The 22,163-nt window shown below is 41.7% G+C and overlaps 1 protein-coding gene across 3 annotated transcripts in view; it reads right to left on the reverse strand.

Annotated features, from left to right (window-relative positions):
* The window catches only part of dpy19l3 (dpy-19 like C-mannosyltransferase 3), a 69,196-nt gene that overhangs the window by 27,967 nt on the left and 19,066 nt on the right, over window positions 1-22,163 (reverse strand). For all 3 annotated transcript variants that reach the window (XM_078210773.1, XM_078210772.1, XM_078210774.1), the window contains exons 4-11: window positions 20,769-20,859; window positions 19,071-19,192; window positions 18,780-18,925; window positions 15,306-15,429; window positions 13,391-13,525; window positions 11,981-12,112; window positions 7,934-8,035; window positions 5,503-5,576 (exon numbers count right to left, since the gene is read on the reverse strand). In XM_078210773.1, the coding sequence (XP_078066899.1) occupies window positions 5,503-5,576; window positions 7,934-8,035; window positions 11,981-12,112; window positions 13,391-13,525; window positions 15,306-15,429; window positions 18,780-18,925; window positions 19,071-19,192; window positions 20,769-20,859 (926 nt within the window). The remainder of the gene's footprint in view (window positions 1-5,502; window positions 5,577-7,933; window positions 8,036-11,980; window positions 12,113-13,390; window positions 13,526-15,305; window positions 15,430-18,779; window positions 18,926-19,070; window positions 19,193-20,768; window positions 20,860-22,163) is intronic.

The raw sequence follows: 22,163 nt of genomic DNA on the forward strand, positions 1-22,163 counted from the left end.
TTAAAGCCCACTGTCCATTTCTATGGCAATGTGGCATACGAGGGATGATCCAAAGAGAAATGTAAATCAAGTATTTTTTTACCATCAAAACCAAATCTTTTAATTTTGGGACTCACACGAAGAAATTATATATCTAATGGAGTTAATGATCCTCTCCTCCAAATTTGCTAGCTTCAACCAGAAACTCCCTCGTTTACAAAGCCACATTTAGCTTCTTTGATCTGGGAAATACATGAATAATCCAAATCCCTTACTGACATAAATGTAGACCTCCTCACCCTACCAAAATCTCAAAGATGGGTCATCCATTGTTTATGTTTTCTCAATTCCAATCATAACCTCATTGAATAAACACAGATTACTCTTTGAACGCCAATCATCCCAGATCTTTTCACCTGTTCCTCAACCAAGTGTTTCCACTTATCTAAGTTTAATACTTTAATTCCTAAAACTAAAATACATGAATTATAGAATCAGATATTTGCAACACTCATCTTATTTTTAAAATATATTTTAATTTGTGTTTAGGAGAATTTAGCATCATTGGTAAAGCCAGCATTTATTGTCCATCCCTAAATGCCCTCGAGAAGATGGTGGTGAGACACCTTCTGGAACTGCTGCAGTCCAACTAATGTAGTTACACCCACAGCGCTGCAGTAAGTTCCAGCTTTTTGACCCAACGATAGTTAAGGGTTGGCAATATAATTCCAAGTCAGGTTAGTGTGTGACTTGGAGCAGAATTTGTAGGTGGGGTGCTCCCATGCACCTGCTCCTTTGTTGCTCCAGGTTGTTGCTTTGGAAGGAGCCTTGGTGAATTGCTGCATGGCATTTTGTAGATGCTACACACTGCTGCCACTGTTCATCAGTGTTGAAGGGAGTAAATGTTTAAGGAGGTTAATGCCCTCTGGTTCTATCAATTTCACTGAGCAATGGATCTCCACTGTGCTCTTGCTTTGTTGACCCTGGCAATTCCACACAGCTCAAAAAAACTGTGCACTGGTTGTTAAAACCAGAATGCTGGGTTAAAGTCTGCATTCGTTGAGTCTTTACGTTTTAAAATGATAGACTTGACATTTATATGGCAGTTTTCCGCATAACTACAAATGTGATTTGATTTGATTTATTATTGTCACATGTATACAGTGAAAAGTATTGTTTCTTGCGCGCTACACAGATAAAGCATACCACACATAGGGAAGGAAAAGAGAGAGTGCAGAATGCAGTGTTACAGTCATATCTAGGGTATAGAGAAAGATCAACTTAATGCGAGGTAGATCCATTCAAAAGTCTGATGGCAGCAGGGAAGAAACTGTGTCCTAAGAAAAGCTGGGAGTGGGATCTTGTCAGGTTTCTGACACATGGGCACATTTTGGGGATTTAAATCACACTCAAACCCTTGCCACACCGCACCCTGCCCCTTTTAGCAGTTATAATTCTGCTCTACATTGCTGCAAGCAGCTATTAAGGCAGAAATTTTATCAGTTAAAAAGGAATTGAAGAAGTGTTTTAAAAGTTAGAATATAAAATGGCACAATGAAAAGGGATTAGACAGTTCCAGTAAGGGGAGGTAGTGGACGCGGATATGCTAGTAACTTTTAAGGGGCGTCTTGAAAAATATATGAATGGATGGGAATAGAGGGATATGGTCCCCGGAAGGGTAGGGGGTTTTAGTTAAGTTGGGCAGCATGGTCGGTGCAGGTTTGGAGGGCCGAAGGGCCTGTTACTGTGCTGTAATTTTCTTTGTTCTAAAGATACAATGGGCTGAATACCCCAATGACGCTCCTGCGATCTAAATACTATGATTTTATAAAAGGAATGAATGTGGAAACTAAAATAAAATTACTTCAACAGTTAGATTCAACTTTCCTTATATCTCAAATTCTAGAAAGTGGCAAGCAACTTGAAAAAACAATCAAGAAAGTATATGAGGTACTTGACCAAGAGAAAAGAGAGGCTTGCATTTATATTGAGCTTTTCACTACCACTGGATGTGTCAAAGCACTTTACAGCCAATTAAGTACTTTTGAAGCGTGGCCACTGTTGTAATGTAGGAGAGCATTGAAAACAAAAACAAATATATCTTTGTTGAAGATTGAAGGGAAAAGCAGGTAGTTACTGCCAGAATCTGAAAGAAGAGGGCTCTCTCTCTCTCTCTCTCTCTGGAAGCTGCTGTTTGGGACCTTCTAGGAGAAATAGATCTCTTTCTCTGTTTCTCTCTCCAGACGTGTTCTGGAGACTCGAGGACTGGCAGCACAATTACAAGCACGTAAGCCTGTGTGTTGCTAACTAATTTTGAAGAGGAGTTTAAGCCTATAAGAGGAATATTGCTTGAATTGGAACTAATAAAGGAAGGCTTGCAGTTAAGAATTGTATCTTGTCATGTTTAAGCATTTCAAGTGAGAATCAAAAGAGCTTCTACAAATACGCACAGGGCAAAAGAGTAACAAGGGAGAGAGTAGGGCCTCTTTAGGATCAACAAGGTCATCTATGTGCGGATCCACAAGAGATGGGTGAGATCCTAAATGAATATTTCTCATTGGTATTTACTGTTGAGAAAAGCATGGATGTTAGGGAACTTGGGGAAATAAATAGTGATGTCTTGAGGAGTGTACAAATTAAAGAGAGAGGTGCTGGAAGTCTTAAAGCGCATGAAGGTAGATAAATCCCCAGGATCTGATGACGTGTATCCCAGGACATTGTGGGAGGCTAGGGAGGAAATTGCGGATCCCCTAGCAGAGATATTCACGGGTAAGGTGCCTGAAGATTGGAGGGTGGCAAATGTTGTGCCTTTGTTTAAAAAGGACTGCCGGGAAAAGCTTGGAAATAACAGGCCAGTGAGCCTCACATCTGTTGGGAGGTATTTTGAGAGACAGGATCTACAGGCATTTAGAGACGCAAGGACAGATTAGGGACAGTCAGCATGGCTTTGTGAGTGGAAAACCATGTCTCACAAATTTGATTGAGTTTTTTGAAGGAGTAACCAAGAAGGTAAATGAGGGTAGTGCAGTTGATGTTGTCTACATATACTTTAGCAAGGCCTTTGACAAGGTACTGCATGGTAGGTTGTTGCATAAGGTTAAATCTCACGGGATCCAGGGTGAGGTATCTAAATGGATACAAAATTGGCTTCTTGACAGAATGATGTGGAGATGCCGGCGTTGGACTGGGGTAAACACAGTAAGAAGTTTAACAACACCAGGTTAAAGTCCAATAGGTTTATTTGGTAGCAAAAGCCACACAAGCTTTCGGAGCTGCAAGCCCCTTCTTCAGGTGAGTGGGAATTCTGTTCTTGACAGAAGCCAGAGAGTAATTGTAGAGGATTGTTTTTCAAACTGGAGGCCTGTGACCAGCGGTGTGCCTCAGGGATCAGTGCTGAGTCCACTGTTGTGTCATTTATATTAATGATTTGGATGAGAATATAGGAGGGATGGTTAGTAAGTTTGCAGATGACACCAAGATTGGTGGCATAGCAGATAGTGAAGAAAGTTATCTCCGATTGCAACAGGATCTTGATCAATTGGGCCAGTGGGCTGACGAATGGCAGATGGAGTTTAATTTAGATAAATGCGAGGTGATGCATTTTGGTAGATTGAACCAGGGTGGGATTTACTCAGTTAATGGTAGGGCGTTGGGGAGAGTTACAGAACAAAGAGATCTAGGGGTACATGTTCATAGCTCCTTGAAAGTGGAGTCACAGGTGGACAAAGTGGTGAAGAAGGCATTCAGCATGCTTGGTTTCATTGGTCAGAACATTGAATAGAGGAGTTGGGACGTCTTGTTGAAGTTGTACAAGACATTGGTAAGGCCACACTTGGAATACTGTGTACAGTTCTGGTCACCCTATTATAGAAAGGATATTATTAAACTAGAAAAAGAGTGCAGAAAAGATTTACTAGGATGCTACCGGGACTTGATGGTTTGAGTTATAAGGAGAGGCTGGATAGACTGGGACTTTTCTCTCTGGAGCGCAGAAGGCTGAGGGGTGATCTTATAGAGGTCTATAAAATAAAGAGGGGCATAGATCAGCTAGATAGTCAATATCTTTTACCAAAGGTAAGGGAGTCTAAAACTAGAGGGCATAGGTTTAAGGTGAGAGGGGGGAGATACAAAAGGGTCCAGAGGGGCAATTTTTTCAAACAGAGGGTGTTGAGTGTTTGGAACAAGCTGCCAGAGATAGTAGTAGGGGCGGGTACAATTTTGTCCTTTAAAAAGCATTTAGACAGTTACATGGGTAAGATGGGTATAGAGGGATATGGGCCAAATGGGGCAATTGGGATTAGCTTAGGGGTTTTAAAAAAAAGGGCGGCATAGACAAGTTGGATTGAGGGGCCTGTTTCCATGCTGTAAACCTCTATGACTCTAAGTGGCAAAAGTTAAGCTAATTAATTTGTTATAGTTAAACTGCATTGTTAAGTAAAGTTTATTTTGATAAAAACTTAGTGTGTCAATAGAATCACACCTGGAGTGAAACACTTTAGGCGGAATTTTCCCATCCCAACTGCCATGGAAATCCATGGCAGACCATGCAAAGGTCTGTTGACCTCGGGCGGGATTTTCTGGTCTTGCGGCTGGAAAATCCCGCCCTTTATCCACACACTAATGCCAAAATAGAAAAACTGTTGGAGTCCAGTCAGGCTTCATGACATAATCTGGCGTTTCTGATCCCTACCTTATCACTTAAGGCAACAGCGGCTTTACCTTGGGGGTAATATTACTGGATTTTTGTAGTTAAACATCCAACAGGGATTGTTGCCAGGAGGGTATTTATTTATGGGTCTAACCAAGTAGTGAGCCATCTTGGGGAATGTTTTGTAAGTCTAACTTTAATGATGTAACTGTAATCTTCTTGTTAAACTTTTAAGTTTAAAATCCCAGATTTTACTGGATTTAATACTACTAAGATCAGTATGTTTTCTCATTTTCAGAATACAAAAACAAAGAGTATGAACTAGTAAACTGCATTTCCCCTCTGAAATTTGTTTTGCTCAGCAATTAATGTCTACTGTGCTCTGAACAGTAATGAGAGGTCATAGATTTAAAATAATTGGCAAAAGAATTTATGGGGAAATTAGGAAAAAATTCTTGAGAGAATAATTATGACTTGGAATACATTTCTTGAAAAATGGTGGTTGAATCAGACTCCATATAAACTTTTACAAGGTAACTGGACATGTACTTGAAGAGGACTAATTTGGAGTGTTTTGGGGATAAATGTGGAGCGTGGAACTAAATTGTCCAGCTCTTTCAAAGAACTAGCACAATCATGAAGGGCCAAATGACTCCCTTCCGTGCTGCAAGATTCTATGACTTTATCTTGTCACAACAATCTGCTTATAACTGTTCTGCATCAACACTACAAACATACATTTACCCTAAGTTTTGACGTTGGGATGAAGGACAGGCCATCGCGACTCGGGTTATTCTCAGACAGTGTTCTACACAGCTCATGAAATGTAATATAATGGACTGATACTTGTGTGGTATATAAAATTAAACTTTTACCTTGTTGCCCCAAATCCAAACTTTGCTTTAAGGAATTTAAAAATATGTTCATCGGATTCTAGCCCTAGAATTTTCTGCAACAAAAAGGAACACTTTGATGAGATCATAACAGCAATTTATAGTTCTACTATTAAATTGTTTCCATTCAGTGCTGCTTCTGTCCAGAGTTAGTCTTTCATGAGTTATATTCCAAGATCTTGGGATAAGTAATTTATGGGGGAAGCCCTGAAAAATTAAAAGGGAAAGTATAATGAAACTAACTCAACCAAGATTTGTGTTGCTTTAAGTTATATTAACATAGAAAATAGGTGCAGGAGTAGGCCATTCAGCCCTTTGAGCTTGCACAATTATTCAATACGATCATGTTTGATCATGCACTTTCAGTATCCCACTACCACTTTCTCTCCATATTATCACTTGATCCCTTTAGCCACAAGGGCCATGTCTAGCTCCGTTTTGAACATATCTAACAAACTGGCCCCAATAGCTTTCGGTAATAGAGAATTCCACAGGTTCACAACTCTGAGTCAGTTCTTCCTCATCTCAGTCCTGAATGGCTTACCCCTTATTCTTAGACTGTGACCCCTAGTTCTGCACTTCCCCAACATTGGGAAGGTTCTTTCCGCATCTAGCCTGCCCAGTCCCATCAGGATTTTATATGTTTCAATGAGATCCCCTCTCATTCTTCTAAGCCCAGTCGATCCAGTCTCTCTTCATATGTCAGTCCTGCCATTCCAGGAATCAGTCAGGTGAACCTTCGCTGGACTCCCTCAATAGCAAGAATGTGCTTCCTCAGACTAGGGGATCAAAATTGCATACAATACTCAAGGTGTGGCCTCACCATGGCTCTGTATAACTGCAGCAAGACATTCTTGCTCCTATACTCAAATACTCTTGCTATGAAGGCCAGCATGCCAAGCTTTCCTCACCGCTTGCTGTACCTGCATGCCAACCTTCAGCAACTGTTCCACTATGACACCCAGATCACGTTGCACTTCCCATTTTTCAAAACTGCCACTATTCAGATAATAATCTTCCTTCTTGTTTTTGCCACCAGAGTGGATAACCTCACATTTATCCACATTATATTGCATTTGCCAAGTATTTGCCCACACAACCAGCCTCTCCAAGTAACCCTGCAGCCTCTTAGCATCCTCCTCACAGCACACACTGCCACCCAGCTTAGTGTCATCTGCAAGTTTGGAGATACTGCATTCAATTCCTTAATCCAAATCATTAATGTATATTGTGAATAGCTGGGGTCCTAGCACTGAACCCTGCGGTACACCACTAGTCACTGCCTGCCACTCTGAAAATGACCTGTTTATTCCCACCCTGCTTCCTGTCTGCCAACCAGTTCTCTATCCATGTCAATACATTACCCCCAATACCATGAGCTTTAATTTTGCTCACTAATCTGTTGAGTGGGACCTTGTCAAAAGCCTTTCGAAAGTCCAGATATACAACATCCACTGATTCACCCTTGTCCACTCTACTGGTCACATCTTCAAAAAGTTCCAGACGATTTGTCAAGCATGGTTTCCCTTTAGTCAATCCATGCTGACTTGGACCAATCCTGTCACTACTTTCCAAATGCTCAGTTATTACATCCTTAATAATTGACTCTCGCATTTTCCGCACCACCGATGTCAGGCTAACCGGTCTATTATTCCCCGTTTTCTCTCTCCCTCCTTTTTAAAAAAGTGGGGTTGCATTAGCTACCCTCCAATCCACTAGGAGTCTTCCACAGTCTATAGAATGCTGGAAAATAATCACCGATGCATCCACTATTTCTAGGGCCACTTCCTTGAGTACTCTGGGATGCAGAGCATCAGGACCTGGGGACCTATTGGATTTTAATCCCAGCAATTTCCCCAATGCAATTTCCTGGCTAATAAGGATTTCCTTCAGTTCTTCCTTCATGCTAGACCCTCTGTCCCAGAGTATTTCCGGAAGGTTATTTGTGTTCTCCTTAGTGAAGACAGATCCAAAGTATTTGTTCAGCTGGTCTGTCATTTCTTTGTTGCCCATTATGCATTAGATTTTGAAATGTGAATTCATTGAACATGTTACTTACTGATTGCTAGAAATTCATTTTCCACAAGAAATATTTAGCTTTCTGACAAGATTTATTAGTCACAGCAAATAAATTTCATTAAACGATTTTGATGTTTGTGAATGTGATAAACGTCTTTTATTTCTTCAGAAAACATGCAATAAATATAGGGTCAAATGGAGTATAAATGTCCACAAAAGCTGGTTGGTTAGAATGACTTGTTTGTGTTGTATATTCTAAGCAAACACACTATAGATAGAAATAAACTAGCGGAAAATGCATATTATTTCACATTACCAAAAATAATTATGTTCACTTGCAAGCAACACATTTTGGAGTTTACACAAATAAGACTTTCAATAACTCTTTACATACCTTACTTGTATTATTTATTAGGACTGTTAAGCTGAATACTACAAATACATGTAGCAATAGTTTCATAACTCTTGCAACAAAACCACCAGATTTTAAATTCCTCTGAAAAAAAGAAAGACAACAGTATTAGATTCTTCAATTCTATAAAAGTCAATCTCATCACCCAAGCAGGACAATCCAGATATTTGCTGGAAATATGACAACAAACATAATGCCTGGAAAGAGGATCAAAATCAAAATGCCGTGGTTTGAGAACAATTCAGAATTTCTAAAATATTCTAATTTGCTTTAACATTGCATCACCCCAACATTTCTGGGGCAAATCAAAAATACCTCCATGAAGGTCCTATGCCCCTTAAGCAATGAACATACCTATGACTGAGCAATTTAGTCAACTTTTCCCCCCCTCTTGAAAACCCTAAGTTCTGCTTCCACTTTTTCCACTCACTCTAGTTGATTAAAGGATTGAGCACATTATAAAGCTGCTTGTTAAGTATTTCCTTGGGGTACAAGCACTAGAGTTTACCCTAGTGATCAATATCTTTCCAACATATACAACATCATTCTTCCTGTTTTGGCAATTGTAAAATTACAAAGATCCTGTTGGTCTGTGAATTAATGCCAGTCTCAGGCATATGAAAAACAATGCAATCTTTACCTCAGGCTGTCTGGACAGAGTTCCAAGGTTACACTTCTTTTACCCTACTTGATGTATTTTTAAGATTATATAGCTATTACTGTCATATTGCACTCTTCATCATAGCCTCGTGATTACATTGAAGATAAAACAATTATTTTCAATCAAATCTATATCATTATAATTGAAGCAATTTAGAGAGTTACGGGGGAGAAATTGGGCTGTGCAGCACCTGTTTGTTGCTGTTCGCGTAGCCTCCTAACACTCAAAAATAGAATCTGAGATGTGTAATATACTAATGAGAAGTGTGCCCGATGGCGTCTTGGTCAAGGGGTTTCCATGTGCACACCTAATGACCGCCTGCAATATGAGGGCATGGAGATGATATCAATCATATGCAACATTGATTTGATGCCAGTGTTGTTCTTTTCAAATGCTATGCTCCAATCTACACCCTGTCTTAACAAGTACAACTCAACGTAATGCTAAATTAAAAGATGCCCCACCAACATCATTTAATGAAATCAAGTACTTACAGATCAGTTGTTGAATTATTTCTTCTGGCTTTTGATGCAATGGTGGCCGTGATTCTCAAGTACCCTCCTAGTCTTAGCAGCCTCTATTAGGTGGGTTTCTCCCACCTGATCGATGCTAATTTATTCATAGCAGAGAACCCCGCTGGCCAACCCCATTGTTCCAAGACCAGACCGCCATTTTCAAAGGTGACCCGATCTCTGCACTCAGAGACAGGCTCCCCTCTCACAAAAACATAAATAGTGGACCCCACACTGACCAGGGGTGAACCACCAACCCCTCACCTTAAGAGGGGCATCCTCCCCGCCCCACCCACAAATAACGGGTAACGGTTCACTTTTAGTGAAACCACAGACTGTCAATTAGGATTAGACTCTGTCAACATTGTGGTCAGGATCAATGGAGTACTGGAGGTACATTCAACCATGAAGGGAAATAAAAATAAACACAAGTGGTTGGAGGGTGATAGAAATCCATTGAGCTGATAGCTGAATCTTTTGAGGCACTGCAGGTTGAATTTGTTACAGCTTAAAGGCTTCAAGTGCAATGGAGAGGCTTTCAATGATTTCAGCTGCCGGGAAGCCTCAGCAACTTCAAGTCAAAGCTGTGTGCATACATTAGGACTGAATGCACAACTGGGACTGGAACCACCCCCGCCACCACCCCCAGGTGAAGTTGATATCTCTTCTCTGTCCGAGGACTTCAAAGGAGTTTATTTTCACCTGCAGCTTCTGACAGAAAGGAAAATCTCTACTGCAGAATGGAGTGTTGCAGTGATTTAAAATCCTGCCAGGTGACCAGGGGGCATGGCCACTTTAAAATTTCTCAGCTGAGAGGCAGGAATGCAGATGTTGATCACAGAGCTGCCCTCAGGTCTGCCAGGGCTAGAAGGGGCAGTCCAGCCATGACACCCCGATATCGGTGGAGTGGCAAGGTCAACCAGTGCTCCCAGCCCGAGCGCCTCCAACCCCCAGGACCTTTGAGGGACCCGTCCTATGCAACCTGGCAGCAGCAGAGGGGCAAATTGCTACTGTACCTACCTCCTTGAGCCCCCTTGGGGCCCAAGGCATCACGCCAGGGTGTCAGTGCAAGGGTGCCGGGAGCAGTGCACCTTTGGCGCTGCCAAGGTGCATAGCCTTAATAGGGGGTCTGAGGGGTGAGGGGGCTGAATGGGGTGTTTGAGAGGGGCTGAGGGGAGGTCTGAGTGTGGGATGAGTGTGTGGTCTGGTTGACCCGGTTGTGCAGTCTGAGATCTGACTGTGGAACAGTGTGCACACCTACAATAAAGAGCTCCCAGTGTTCAAGTTATCAAGCCTATGTCATGGTTCTTTAGACACCATAAGTCAATATGTGCATATATATCAATAGGGAGCAGGCAGGAAAGAGGAGTTGAGGCCACAAGCAGATCAGCCATGATGTCATCGATTGGCGGAGTAGGTTTAAGATCTAATGGCACACTCTAATTCTTGTGCTAGTATCTCCCCACTCTCCTCTCCTCTATCCTTATCTCAGAAATGCAAGTAGTTGTCAGTTCTCAGCTGGTGGCTGGGATCAAGTAACGTTGCCATTTCACCTTCACGGTCTTCTTCCACTTTCTCCACTGACTGGAAAGGTTGCAGTTCTTGGGTTTCTAAAATGAAAAAGGGACGAATTGGGTTGTGTTGAGGGGAGAGGAGAAAGTAAAAAAGTTCTTGCTTATACTGTCAAGGATGCAAAATGAGGGATAAGTGGGGTGAAAGAGAGTTATCAACCTGAAACATTCACTCTGTTTTTTGCTCCACAGATGCTTTCTGACCTGCTGAGTACTTCCGGCATTTTCGTATTTGATATGAAAGAGGGCTATGTATGGAGATCCCTGATCATTGATCCCTTCGGCCTTGTCAGTGGACATTGCTGCAGTGATGTCCCTTCCCAGGGTGGTCAGCACCATCTCTTTGGTGGGTTAAAACGTGCACTTGTCTTCCTCCAATTATTTTCTGTTACCTGCCATAATGTGCCAGCTTATCCTGCAAGAAAAAGAGATGTATGTCCATGAGTGTCCTGCAATATGTTTGGGTGATGTGTTTGTCATGGTTGTATCACTCCGAGTATGCAAACTCTAAGTTGTGGGTGCATGGCTTTTAACAGTGCTAAGTGTGTGGGGACGAGGCAAAGCATATTGAATACTGGTGATAAGAGATTGCCGGTTGTTAGGTGATGGAGATATTGAGAATTGAATCAAGTATGAAGCTCGTGTGCAGTTGCACAATATGCCATTTGAAGATTAATTCACTCACCTTGATAACTCATGTCAGGTCATTAAAATTCTTCTTGTACTATTTCCCTGTTCTTGGAGCAACATTCCTGGCATTGACCTCCACCAGTGCTTATTCGCGCATTGCTTCCTGAGCATATATTTGGAAGGACTTCTGCCCCTTGCGACATCTCTCCTTGCTTCCATTTCTCCCACTAAGATTGTCTGAAAACCTTGATGCTCATTCTCTCACATTGAGCGACTGTTCAGATCATCACATGGCAGACTGATACTTAAAAAACACTCCTACCATTTGTTGCAGCTCCCTTTTAAGCAGTGCCTTTAAGTAGCACTAACTACTCACAGTATCAGCACCTGCTGCAGCCAATGATCAGTGTGGAGAGCGTTTGCTGCAAAATGTGACCATTGACAAGAGCAAGCAGCACCAATTTAAACATATTGTCTGCAAGATAATGAATGTGCACAGATTAATTGTCTAACATAATCCCCACACCATTTTCTGCAGTTAACAAATTTCTCCCCATACAATCTTCATAATTTAAGATATTTCCTATCCGAAATTCAAAAAAGCAAGGGAATAATAATAAGGATTTAAGTTTGCATATATTACTGTTATTGATACCTGCAAGTGTCGTACGACTGAAGCAGCCAGAATGAAACTTAGAACCAATGACCCCAGGAGCATAGAGTTGTTAAACTGTAGGATCCAAACAAGAAGCAAAGAAGCCACATGTACAAAATATAGTGATGTAACCTGCAATAGAAGAGATACAACATAAATGAATCATTTTGGAAACACAACACACAAAAAAATGAACCGTGCAATTAAAATTCCTCCTACAAAAATAATTTCCCCAATGCCAAAATAAAAAATAAATGCAAATCGATTTAACCTTTGTTCAGGCCCCACGCTAAGATTTTGAAAGGAAAATAGCAATGCTTTAAGTATATTCTTGCATATGCTAAAAACAGACATTTAAATAGGTCCTTTTCAAAGGAAAGCTTAGAAACTACATGGATGTCACAGCAGTGATCTCGTTTACAATGACATTCAGCCTTTCCCCTCATTTGTTTTGTTTTAAGCAGTGACTGACCAGTGATTTTCAGAAGTGCCCGACAAACCAATTTCAAGGTAAAATACATATCTTCCCAAGTGCTAAAATCAATAGCTTTTCTAAATTGAAAACTCAGTGAAGATCTAGTTTTAAAATAAATTTGGTCTGCTTTAATAGTATTTTAAAGCATTCAATGAAATGAAATACAAATGATGGCTGAAAGTTTCCTGAAGTAGGAGAATTAGGATTGGGGAATAAACAATTTAAATAATGTCACTTCTTCACACAAATTAGTAGGAGATGGGATATATTTACTAAATAGCCCAGGGTTCGCTGCTATTTGCTCAGTTCCTCTCTTCCTCAATTAGTTAGTTTCTCACATACACATTAAATTTGGGAGTTCAACATTTGAGGCATCTCTGCCTGTTAGCCCCACTAGGCACTCTAAAGCAAATGCACAATTTTACTGACCAGTTTGTCCTTTCTTCCCATATGACTCAATCTTCCAATAGGCATCATGGTGGAATTCAAACAAGTTACTCATACCATCACGATAAGGCTAATATATTTTGCAAAGCCTTTAAGCATTCCCATTGAAGAGGAGAAAAAACAAAACCAAGGACCCTATTATCAGACTGACTAGGTTTATTTTCCTCTAGTGAAATCTAGAGCTACTTTACAGGTGTCTTCTTCCTGCACTCCACCCACTTTTAAAATGCAATTTATATCCACTACCTGTTAGTCGCCACACACTGCACAGTAATCTCTAACCAAGTCCTGCAACACTTTGAAATCAGCTTGTTGGATTATCTGAAATTTTCTCACCTGCATTTACCATCTTCAACAATCCATACAAGACCAATATTTTGCAAGTTTAATGAATCTATACTTATTCTGTGATACAGTATGTGCTGCATTCCCCGTGTAATTTCACACACAAATATCAGGTTTAGTGCACAGTATTAACTGCATATTACCTTTGATGCAGGCAGCATATCTAAACAGTCCAAGGAAAAGAGAACCAGGGCTTGTATTAACAAAATAAACTGGTTAAACTGCCAGGTAATGCAGAAAAGGAATGTTGACGCCATGATCAATGTGAACGACCACCACTTAAAATAAAGAAAAACAAAAACAAATTAAGTACAAGTCATAAACTAGGAATTTTATCTGCTTGTGCATTAACTTTATTGAGTAATCCCACTCTCTTCATTTGTCAAACTGTCATAATGGGTAGAATCTGATAGCCTGAATGCATCAGGTGTGATATCTGCCTATACAGATGGGAAAGTTCAATCCTCAACTTTCAGGTACAGTAGCAGCAAGCTATGCATGTACAGATGAATAATATTAGAGTTTAATTCCGTAACAGCATTTTCCCTCTTTTTCTTGGGAGACTTCATTAGACAGAGTGGATCACAGGATGAACAACAAGGCTATCATACTAGGTTTTTAGTTGCATCATTGCTGAAAGGGTTCCAATTAAACTTTGCATGTCGTTACTAACTTTACAGCAGAATATATTTTAGTTTTTGTATGACAAAATGCACTCAAAAATGCTAGTCATAAGACAATAAGACTTAGGGGCGAGAGGCGCCATTTGGCCCCATGAGTCTGCTCCATCATTTAATAAGGTCACGGTGGATCTGATTGTGACCTTAACTCCACCTTCTTTCCTGCCCCCCATGACCCTTGACTCACTCCCTTGTTGATCATATATCTGTCTCACTCAGTCTTAAATATATTCAATAATCCAGTCTCCACAGCTCCCTGGGAAGAGAATTCCAGAAACTAAGAACTCTCAGAGAAGAAATCGCTCCTCTTTCCATATGTCATTTTCACTCGAACTGTTTCAACAATGGTCCACCTTGCAAAGTTTCAATCTTGCCTTCTGAGATACTTTTCTCCTGGATTTCATTGTATCTTCAAGTGTTACCTTTCAAGCACAATTTCAGATATTCAGCCATGCCAAACTGAGCACCATTGTTCCAAGGGGCAGTTTTGCCCGGGAACGGCCACAGCACTGAGTCTCAAACCTTCAGCTGCCTTCTCTGATCTCCAGGGCTTTTCTCAAGCTCACTTTACTTCAGGTCTGCTCACTGTTAACTCTTTCTTTAACTCAGAGCCCATTTCTCTGTTCCTTTCTTTTAGCTAAACTTAGCAGGGCCTATTTCTGATCCTTGTCTTTGTCCCTTAATGATACTTCCTTCTGAGACCTCTCCTTATCCCCCTCCCTGGTTTGGGACCTTGGTAATTACCATTACTTGGTAATAGGGTTTTGATTTTGATCAGCTGACCTTCTTTTTGCACCACTTGCTCTTCCTAGTTTCAGTGTAGGTCTGCAAGACTGGTTCCCAGCCTGAAAAAGGGTAAAATAAATGAACTGCACATTGCGGCCATTCCTGGCCGGCACATGCGCAAAAGCCCCAAAGCTCATTGGAATCTGGAGTTCCTGACTTCAAACTTTAGATTACTGTAAGTATTTGAGTTTCATTGCAATAACCTTGCTAAATATGAAGACCAAAACTACACGCTGGACTTCAGATGTGGTCTCACCAAAGCCCTGTAAATTGTAGCAAGACTTCCATATTCTTGAATTCCAATCCTTTTGCAAGATGCCATTTGCCTTCCTAACTGCTTGCAAGCTACATACTAAGTTTTGTGGTTCCTTGTGCAGGTACACCCATGTCCCTCCGAACATCAACAATTACAAGTTTCTCACCAATTAAAAATATTCTGCTTTTCTATTCTCATTACAAAGTGAGTAACCTCACACTTCCTCACCTCCATATTATCCCCTAACTCTCTGTAAAAGCACCTCTACAAATATAATGCACTCCTACACACAGACTAACCTCCACTTGCTTCACAGAAACACATTTCTATACTCACCTGCTGAAAAGATTTGAGCTGTGGTCTGAGGTAGTATGTGATTGCCATTACTTGTAATGCAAAAAATGGAAGTGACCAATTCTCTCTCAATGGAATGGTGAATTCCACCCTTGTTGTATCTATTCTATAAAGAGCAAACAAAAATTCAGCATATTAAAAGGAGTGTAATCTAGATGGATCAGTACTTACAGTTTCTATAGATGTTGTGTAAGAAAAGTGAAACAAAATGGCCTCCAAGTTCACAGAATTGGGTTATCCAGCTGGCAGTTTACATACATAAGAACTAGGAGCAGGAGTAGGCAATTGAACCCATCACGCCTGCTCCGCCATTCAATATGATTATGGTTGATTTAATCTCAGCCTCATCGCCACCTTCCTGCCCGCTCCCCATAACCTTCATCCTGCTAATAATTAAAAACCTATCTATCTATCTCCTCCTTAGATTTGTGCGGTGCTCCGGCATCCACTGCACTCTGGGGTAGAGAATTCCACGGATTAATGACTGTAATTTTGAAATAAAATTATAACTGTCACAATCCGGAGTCTGACAACAAAGGCAATGATTTTAGATGAATTACAGCCAGAATTAGGAGCAAAAAATAAATGAATTTCATAAAAAGGTGCATAAAGGGCAGCACAGTGACACCGTGGTTAGCACTGCTGCCTCACATGGCCAGGGTCCCGGGTTCGATTCCCGGCTTGGGTCACTGTCTGTGCGGAGTCTGCACGTTCTCCCCGTGTCTGCGTGTGTTTCCGCCGGGTGCTCCGGTTTCCTCCCACAGTCTGAAAGACGAGCTAGTTAGATGCATTGGTCATACTAAATTCTCCCTCAGTGTACCCAAACAGGCGCCTGAGTGTGGCGACTAGGGGATTTTTATAGTAACTTGCATTAATAGTGTTAATGTAAGCCAACTTGTGACACTAACAAATAAACTTTAAAAGACATCAAAATAAAAGCAAAATACTGCGGATGCCGCAAATCTCAAATAAAAACAGAAAATCCAGGTCTGGCAGCATTTGTGGAGAGAGAAACAGAGTTGACGTTTCAAGTTCGTATGACTCTTCTGAATTGAAGAGGGATAGAAATATGATGGATTATGTAGTTGGGGGAGTGGTGGAGAAGGTGTAGCAGAGTAGAAGGTCAGGGATAGGTGGGAGCCTGGGAGAAATTGACATGGACACCAGTCAAAGGGAGTGTTAATGGTGGCATTAAAGACTAAAGAAGGTGCTGATGGTGGCATAAAGGTAAGATAGCAGAACGTGTTAATAGGAGAACAAGGACTGGTGCTCCAAGTTAAGATGGAGGAGAAAGTTCAGAGACAGAAGTTGTTGAACTCAATATTGACTCCAGAAGGTTGTAATGTGCTGAATTGGAGAGGAGGTGTTATTTCTCCAGTTTGTGTTGGGCTTCATTGGAGCACTGCAGCAGGCCAAGTATTGAGAAGTGGGCATGAGAGCAAAATGGTGAGCTGAAATGGCAAGCGACAGGAAGGTTGGGATCATGCTTGCAGACTGAGCCAAGGTGTTGTGCAAAGCAGTCACCCAGTCTGTATTTAGTCTCCCCTTTTAGTCTCCCCAATGTAGAGCAGATTGCAATGGGAGTAGCGAATACAGTAGAGCAAATTGAAGGAGGTGTAAGTGTAATGCTGCTTCACCAAAAAGGAGTGTTGGAATTGGAAGATGAGGTGTTCTGCCTTGGATAGTGAGGGGGGAGATGGTAAAGGGGCAAGTGTTACAACTTCTGCAATTGCAAGGGAATGTGCTGTGGGAAGGGGTTGAAGGATTAGGGGCAAAGGAGGAGTGAACCAGGATGTCACGGAGGAAGTGGTCCCTGTGGAATGCTGATGGGATAGAGGATGGTGAGGTGAAGATGCATTTTATTGTGCTATCATCCTGGAGGGGTCTCATCTTCACATGGTCCATTTTTGACACTTTCCTTCCCTTCCCTGATACCCCTGTCTCCATTTCTGGCCTTAGACTGGCCACCAGTATTCATCACAAACCCACCAACTCCCATAACTACCTCAACTACAATTCCTGATAATCCACTTCCTGTAAAGATTCTCCCAGTTTTTTCACCTGCTGCAATGAAGCTACCTACGAAAACACTGCTTCTGACTTGTCTGCCCTTTTCCTCGACTGAAGTTATCTCCCGCTGTGGTTGACAGGGCACTCAACTGCGTTCAACCCATCTCTGCCCTAACCACTTCTACTTCCTCCCAGAATCATGACAGCGTCCCTCTTGTCCTTATTTTTTATTCCATCGGTTCCACATTCAAAGAGTCATCCTCCACGATTTCTGCCAACTCCAGTATGATGCCACCACGAAACACATCTTGCCCTCACCTCCTTGTCAGAATTCCGCCGGGGCCACTCTCTCTGGAACAACACGGTCCGCTCCTCCATTGCGTCCAACCCTTCATCCTCTTCTCACAGCATCTTCCCATGCAATCGCAGAGGGTGCAACATTTTCCACTTTACCTGCTCCTGCATTACTATCCAAGGATCCAAACACTCCTTTCAGGTGAAGCAGCATATCACATGCACCTACTTCAATTTGCTCTACTGTATCTACTGCTTCCAATGCAGTCTGCTTTACATTGATGAAGGAGCAGCGCTCCGAAAGCTCGTGACTCCAAATAAACCTGTTGGACTTTAACCTGGTTAAACTTCTTGCTGCACCCACCCAATCCAATGCCAGCGTCTCCAGATCATGCTTTACATTAGGGAGACTAAACGCATGCTGGTTGACAGTTTTGCGGAACACCTTCGCTCAGTCTGCAAGCATGATCCCAACCTTCCTGTCATTTGCCATTACCACTCACCATTTTGCTCTCATGCCCAGATGACCGCCCTTGGCCTGTTGCATTGTTCCAGTGAAGCCCAATGTAAACTGGAGGCATTACACCTGATTTTTCACTTCGGCACATTACAACCTTCTAGAGTCAACATCGAGTTCAACAATTTTAGAGTGTGAACTTTTTCCTCCATCGTGACCCCTCTTTTTGTTTTTTTTGTACCAATGCAAACCCTTCCCCTCCCCACAGCGCCATCTGTCACTTGTGTTTTAGCTTTGCTTTCACTGACCTTTGTTCTCCTATTAACACGTTCTGCTATTTTACCTTCATGCCATTATCGGCACCTTCTTTAGTCTTTAATGTCAGCATTAACACTCCCATTGTCTTGTGCCCATGTCAATCTCTCCTGGGCTCCCACCTATCCCTGACCTTCTATTCTGCTACACCTTCTCCACCCCTCTCTCCAACTCTATCAAATTTCTACCCTTTTTCAGTTCTGTGGAAGAATCATACGGACGGAGTCAAAACATTAACTCTGTTTCTCTCTCCACAGGTGCTGCCAGACCTGCTGAGTTTATCTGTTTTCGGTACATAAAAGACATCAAACAGTTGGTGATCTTATGTTCAATGGATTTAACAATATGTAATTTTTCTACACTTGGGTGTTGATGCCTACCTGTTTAGGATGTACCATATAGCTGCCAGTGCTCCTGACATCCAGGTACCGCTTAGTAGCCAGCTGGTAACATATATTGAAATAACATAGAGGGCCTGGAGTCCAAATACTGTGTACAGGTAGAAATAAACTGGCTCCATGTATCTCTGTTAAAAACATGATGAAAATAACTCTTTTCACAATACTTGACGACAATGTAAATTAATACAGCAAACTTACCAAAACTTAGAATAAACTACACAAATGTCAATACAAACACATTCATTTTTTTGTAAAAACAGATGTTTTTACCTGAAGAGACAAAATTCTGTACAAAATGCTTAGGATAACCTCTTGGTAAATGTTCATTCGCTTAAGGAGGTTTATTGTTCTCCTTGATTCAGTTTTATTGTCATATATGAGTTCCTTCAATCCTTTACATAACAAAACACAACATAAATGGACTCTTAAGGATAAACATGAATGCATTAGCATGTGACAATTGTTTCGAAATATCAGAATTTTCTACAAATTTATAATTGCTATTTTATGATCCAAGGACCATAAATTCTGTAGCCTTTCCCACCTTAAGCTTTTGCCCATCCCTAGAATATCCTTCTTTAGATTCTAAAATCTCATTACGAGAAATAGCTTTTAGTATTCTTTGTCAGGCCGTAAAATTCAGGTAATGTACTTTTAAAAAAAATTCTTGATATTGCAGCCTGATTTGAGATAAACACAAATTTGTGGGATTTCCAGAATGAATCTCAGGCACACTGTGATTCAGAGTGTAATTCACTCTGGAAATCTGAGAGTGGGGCCTATTTCCACCCAAGAAGCTGACAGCATAGTGCTGAGCAGGGCACTGCGCATGCACTGATCTGTCAGTGCAGATTGCTGGCCAATCCCTCTGATCGCTGGCCTTCCGACACCCCGATCCCCTAATCATTGGCTTCCCGGACCTCCCCGGGCCAGTCCTGATGCCCCCCTCCCCCACCCCGGTGACCTTCCTACCCCCACCTGGATGGCCAGCCCCGATCGCCGCCCTCCCTCCCTCTGCCACTGATCCCGATTGCTGAGTGGCGGCAAGAACCCCATCCCCACTGATTCCCCCACCCCCGTAGCCCCCCCTCCCCACAATAGGCCTTGCCCCCATGGCACTGCCTGATGTCCAGTGCCAAGGTGCCCTTCAGGCAGTGCCAATTTGCCCTTTGGGTACTGCCAGGGTGCCAGACTGGCACTGCCCAAGGGGCACCCCCCCTTACCCCTCCTGCTGGGATCTCAATGGTCTCTGTTCCCTCCCACGGGTTTGGCCGCTTGTTCCCCATTGGTGGGGAGCAGTTGTAACCCCCGCTGGAGTGAACTAATCCAGGCTGGCGGGCAGGGGTGGGCGGGTTGGTGGCGTGGATGCTAGCAGGCCCAGAGACCTCAGTCCCAGGCCCGCTAATGATATGGAAATGAAGATTTCCAAATCATAATCAGCCCTGCACAGATTTCTGGTGCGGAGCTGATGACACTGGAAATCTTCGACTGGGAGACCCGTGGAGCCGTGGCGCTCTAGTAGCGCAGCGTGCTGGGAGAATTGCCCCCTAGATGAGCTGTCTCTTCAACAAAGCGGGAATTAGTACTGCAAGTGCTGGAAATATAAATTACAATTGGATATTTTTCAAACTATTAACTTTGCACAGTCCACTTTGTAATAGCTACAAAAGTATAATATCAATACGTAAAGTTACAATACTAAAAATGTTTTTTCTTGAACGACCATTTCACTTTCACTGACAGAAAAATCAATTTGGTTAGATCTTTGAAAAATTGACAATAGTAAACTGTCCCAGTCATTGGCCAGTGCAGTGCAGAACAAAAATTGCATCTATGGTGCAGGCAGCATCATTGTAGTATTTCTGCTACAAGCTAGTCGCAGTTCAGGATTCAAAATCTATCTTAACATTGCAGCATAAAACATACTTTACAGAAATGTCAACATGAACCACAGAAGTATGGAATCACCTTGGGTTATGGTTGGGGCTTGTAGCATCTGCTTGTAATAGGAGTAGTACAGGCCACATTCTGTCCTGAAGGAGATTTCCCGTTCAACCTCCTGTATGTAAAACAGAATGTAACTGTGTTCATTACAAGTAAACAAGCAAGATATGGCTCTGTCAGTCATATACAGATTAAAATGTACTTAAAGTTACATTCCAAAAAACAGATATTAAAGGGAATAAAAAACACATTGGGAGCTGTAAAGCCTTAAGAGGATTTGCCACGGTGGAACCAGGATGTATATTTTTCAATAGAGCTAACTGGGTGGAAGAAGTTGTCACATGGAATGGACTATTTGCTGCTGTCATGCTTTTTAAAATACTTGGCAATCTTCCTAAAGATTAATGCTATTTGTAAGTAGCAGGCTGAAGAACACAACAAGAATTCACACCAGCTACACTACAGATTGGCTAAGTTTCTGAAATTCAAAGTTAAAAAAATGTTTGATTTAATTGGAAATAATAAGGATTCGTCAATATTCTGTAAACACATAGGAAGATTATTCTATTTGTTGATTAAAATCATTGCAGTTCAGGTGATGCCCAGCTGCCTGGTAAACTGAAGGAGAAAATCAAGAATAGCCAGGAGAGTGAACCCAGTGAGTACAAACATTTCTTCGGTCGTGCATCACTCCCATTACTACTTAACCCAGGATAAGCCTCCATATCTAAAAACTTAGGGAATCTCATGGAATGTTGAGTTAGCCTATTCTTCTCAAACAGATTCTACAAAAATAGGGAAAGAGCGTTTTCTTCTGATGTCTCATCATTGCTGCCTGCAGGTCCTGCAATTCTGTCAATGGCTGACATGAAGGGTCTCAGCTGCTCTCCGAATTTTCCTGCATCACCTTCTCAAAACTGACAGGATTCTCTGCTGAGGGCTTTATTCAATTTCTGAAGTTTAAAATCTTGTCAGCAGATTCAATTTTGAAATAAATAGCTGATCTGAAGAAAGGGCAGCACCAAACTTTACGTCAGGAATCCTACCTGATACTGAGCCAGATCTCAGTGCGTATTGAATAACAAAGGACTTCCAAGTGTCCACATAAATGCTACAGGAAACTACTGGATCATATCATCATCAGCTGAAAAGCACAAAACCCTCCAGAGTCAAAAATATTTTGAATGGAAGATAATGGATTTAGAAACAAGCAGAGATAGAAGCCAGATGGCACAAGAAATGCTTTAATCCAGATCACAGCAAATTGTCCAAACTCCAGAGAAGATTCACCAAAGTAAAGCATTAGGATTGTTAACAAGGCCAGTGGTGACCTTGCTTCAGTGGTAGCATTCTCACCTCCAAGTCAAAAGATCATAGATTCAGATCCCACTTCAGAGACTTGACCACACAATCTAGGCT

This window comes from Mustelus asterias, chromosome 4 (genome assembly GCF_964213995.1).
Source record: "Mustelus asterias chromosome 4, sMusAst1.hap1.1, whole genome shotgun sequence".
NCBI lineage: Eukaryota > Metazoa > Chordata > Chondrichthyes > Carcharhiniformes > Triakidae > Mustelus > Mustelus asterias.